This window comes from Egretta garzetta, unplaced genomic scaffold (genome assembly GCF_000687185.1).
Source record: "Egretta garzetta isolate BGI_Z169 unplaced genomic scaffold, ASM68718v1 scaffold579, whole genome shotgun sequence".
NCBI classification, from domain to species: domain Eukaryota; kingdom Metazoa; phylum Chordata; class Aves; order Pelecaniformes; family Ardeidae; genus Egretta; species Egretta garzetta.
Window position 1 is genome coordinate 65,858 of NW_009260841.1, and position 400 is coordinate 66,257.

A 400-nucleotide genomic window follows, 5' to 3' on the forward strand; every position below is an offset into this window, starting at 1 on the left:
GAAGGTCCACGGGGAGAGGCAGGGTGCGGGAAAGCCCAGGCGAGCGCCGGTGACGTCTGTCTGTCCTCCCCCCGCCATCCCGGGCAGGTTTATCCAGCGCAGCCCCGTCACCTTGCTACGCAGCCAGGTGATGATCCCCATCCTGCAGTGGGCCATCGCCGCCACCACCCTGGACCACCGGGACGCCAACTGCAGCGTCATGAAGTTCCTGCGTGACCTCATCCACACCGGGGTGGCCAACGACGTGAGTGACCCCGCGGCGTCGTTCCTCCTCGTGGGGAGGGGGTGTCTGGTCTTCGTCCTCATCGGTGGTCCCCCAGGTCTGCCTCGCGGCTGTGGCCAAGCCACTGTGGTTCCTGGGGGGCGGCCCCGCCCCCCGGCGCTGGTTTCACCCAGAAAA

General features: G+C 68.2%; 1 protein-coding gene across 1 annotated transcript in view; it reads left to right on the forward strand.

Annotated features, from left to right (window-relative positions):
• TNPO3 (transportin 3) overlaps positions 1-400 on the forward strand; it is a gene marked incomplete at its 3' end in the record, with an annotated part of 39,114 nt that overhangs the window by 36,653 nt on the left and 2,061 nt on the right. Inside the window, exon 19 of the mRNA XM_035902530.1 lies at positions 88-244. Coding sequence (XP_035758423.1) covers positions 88-244 — 157 coding nt within the window. The remainder of the gene's footprint in view (positions 1-87; positions 245-400) is intronic.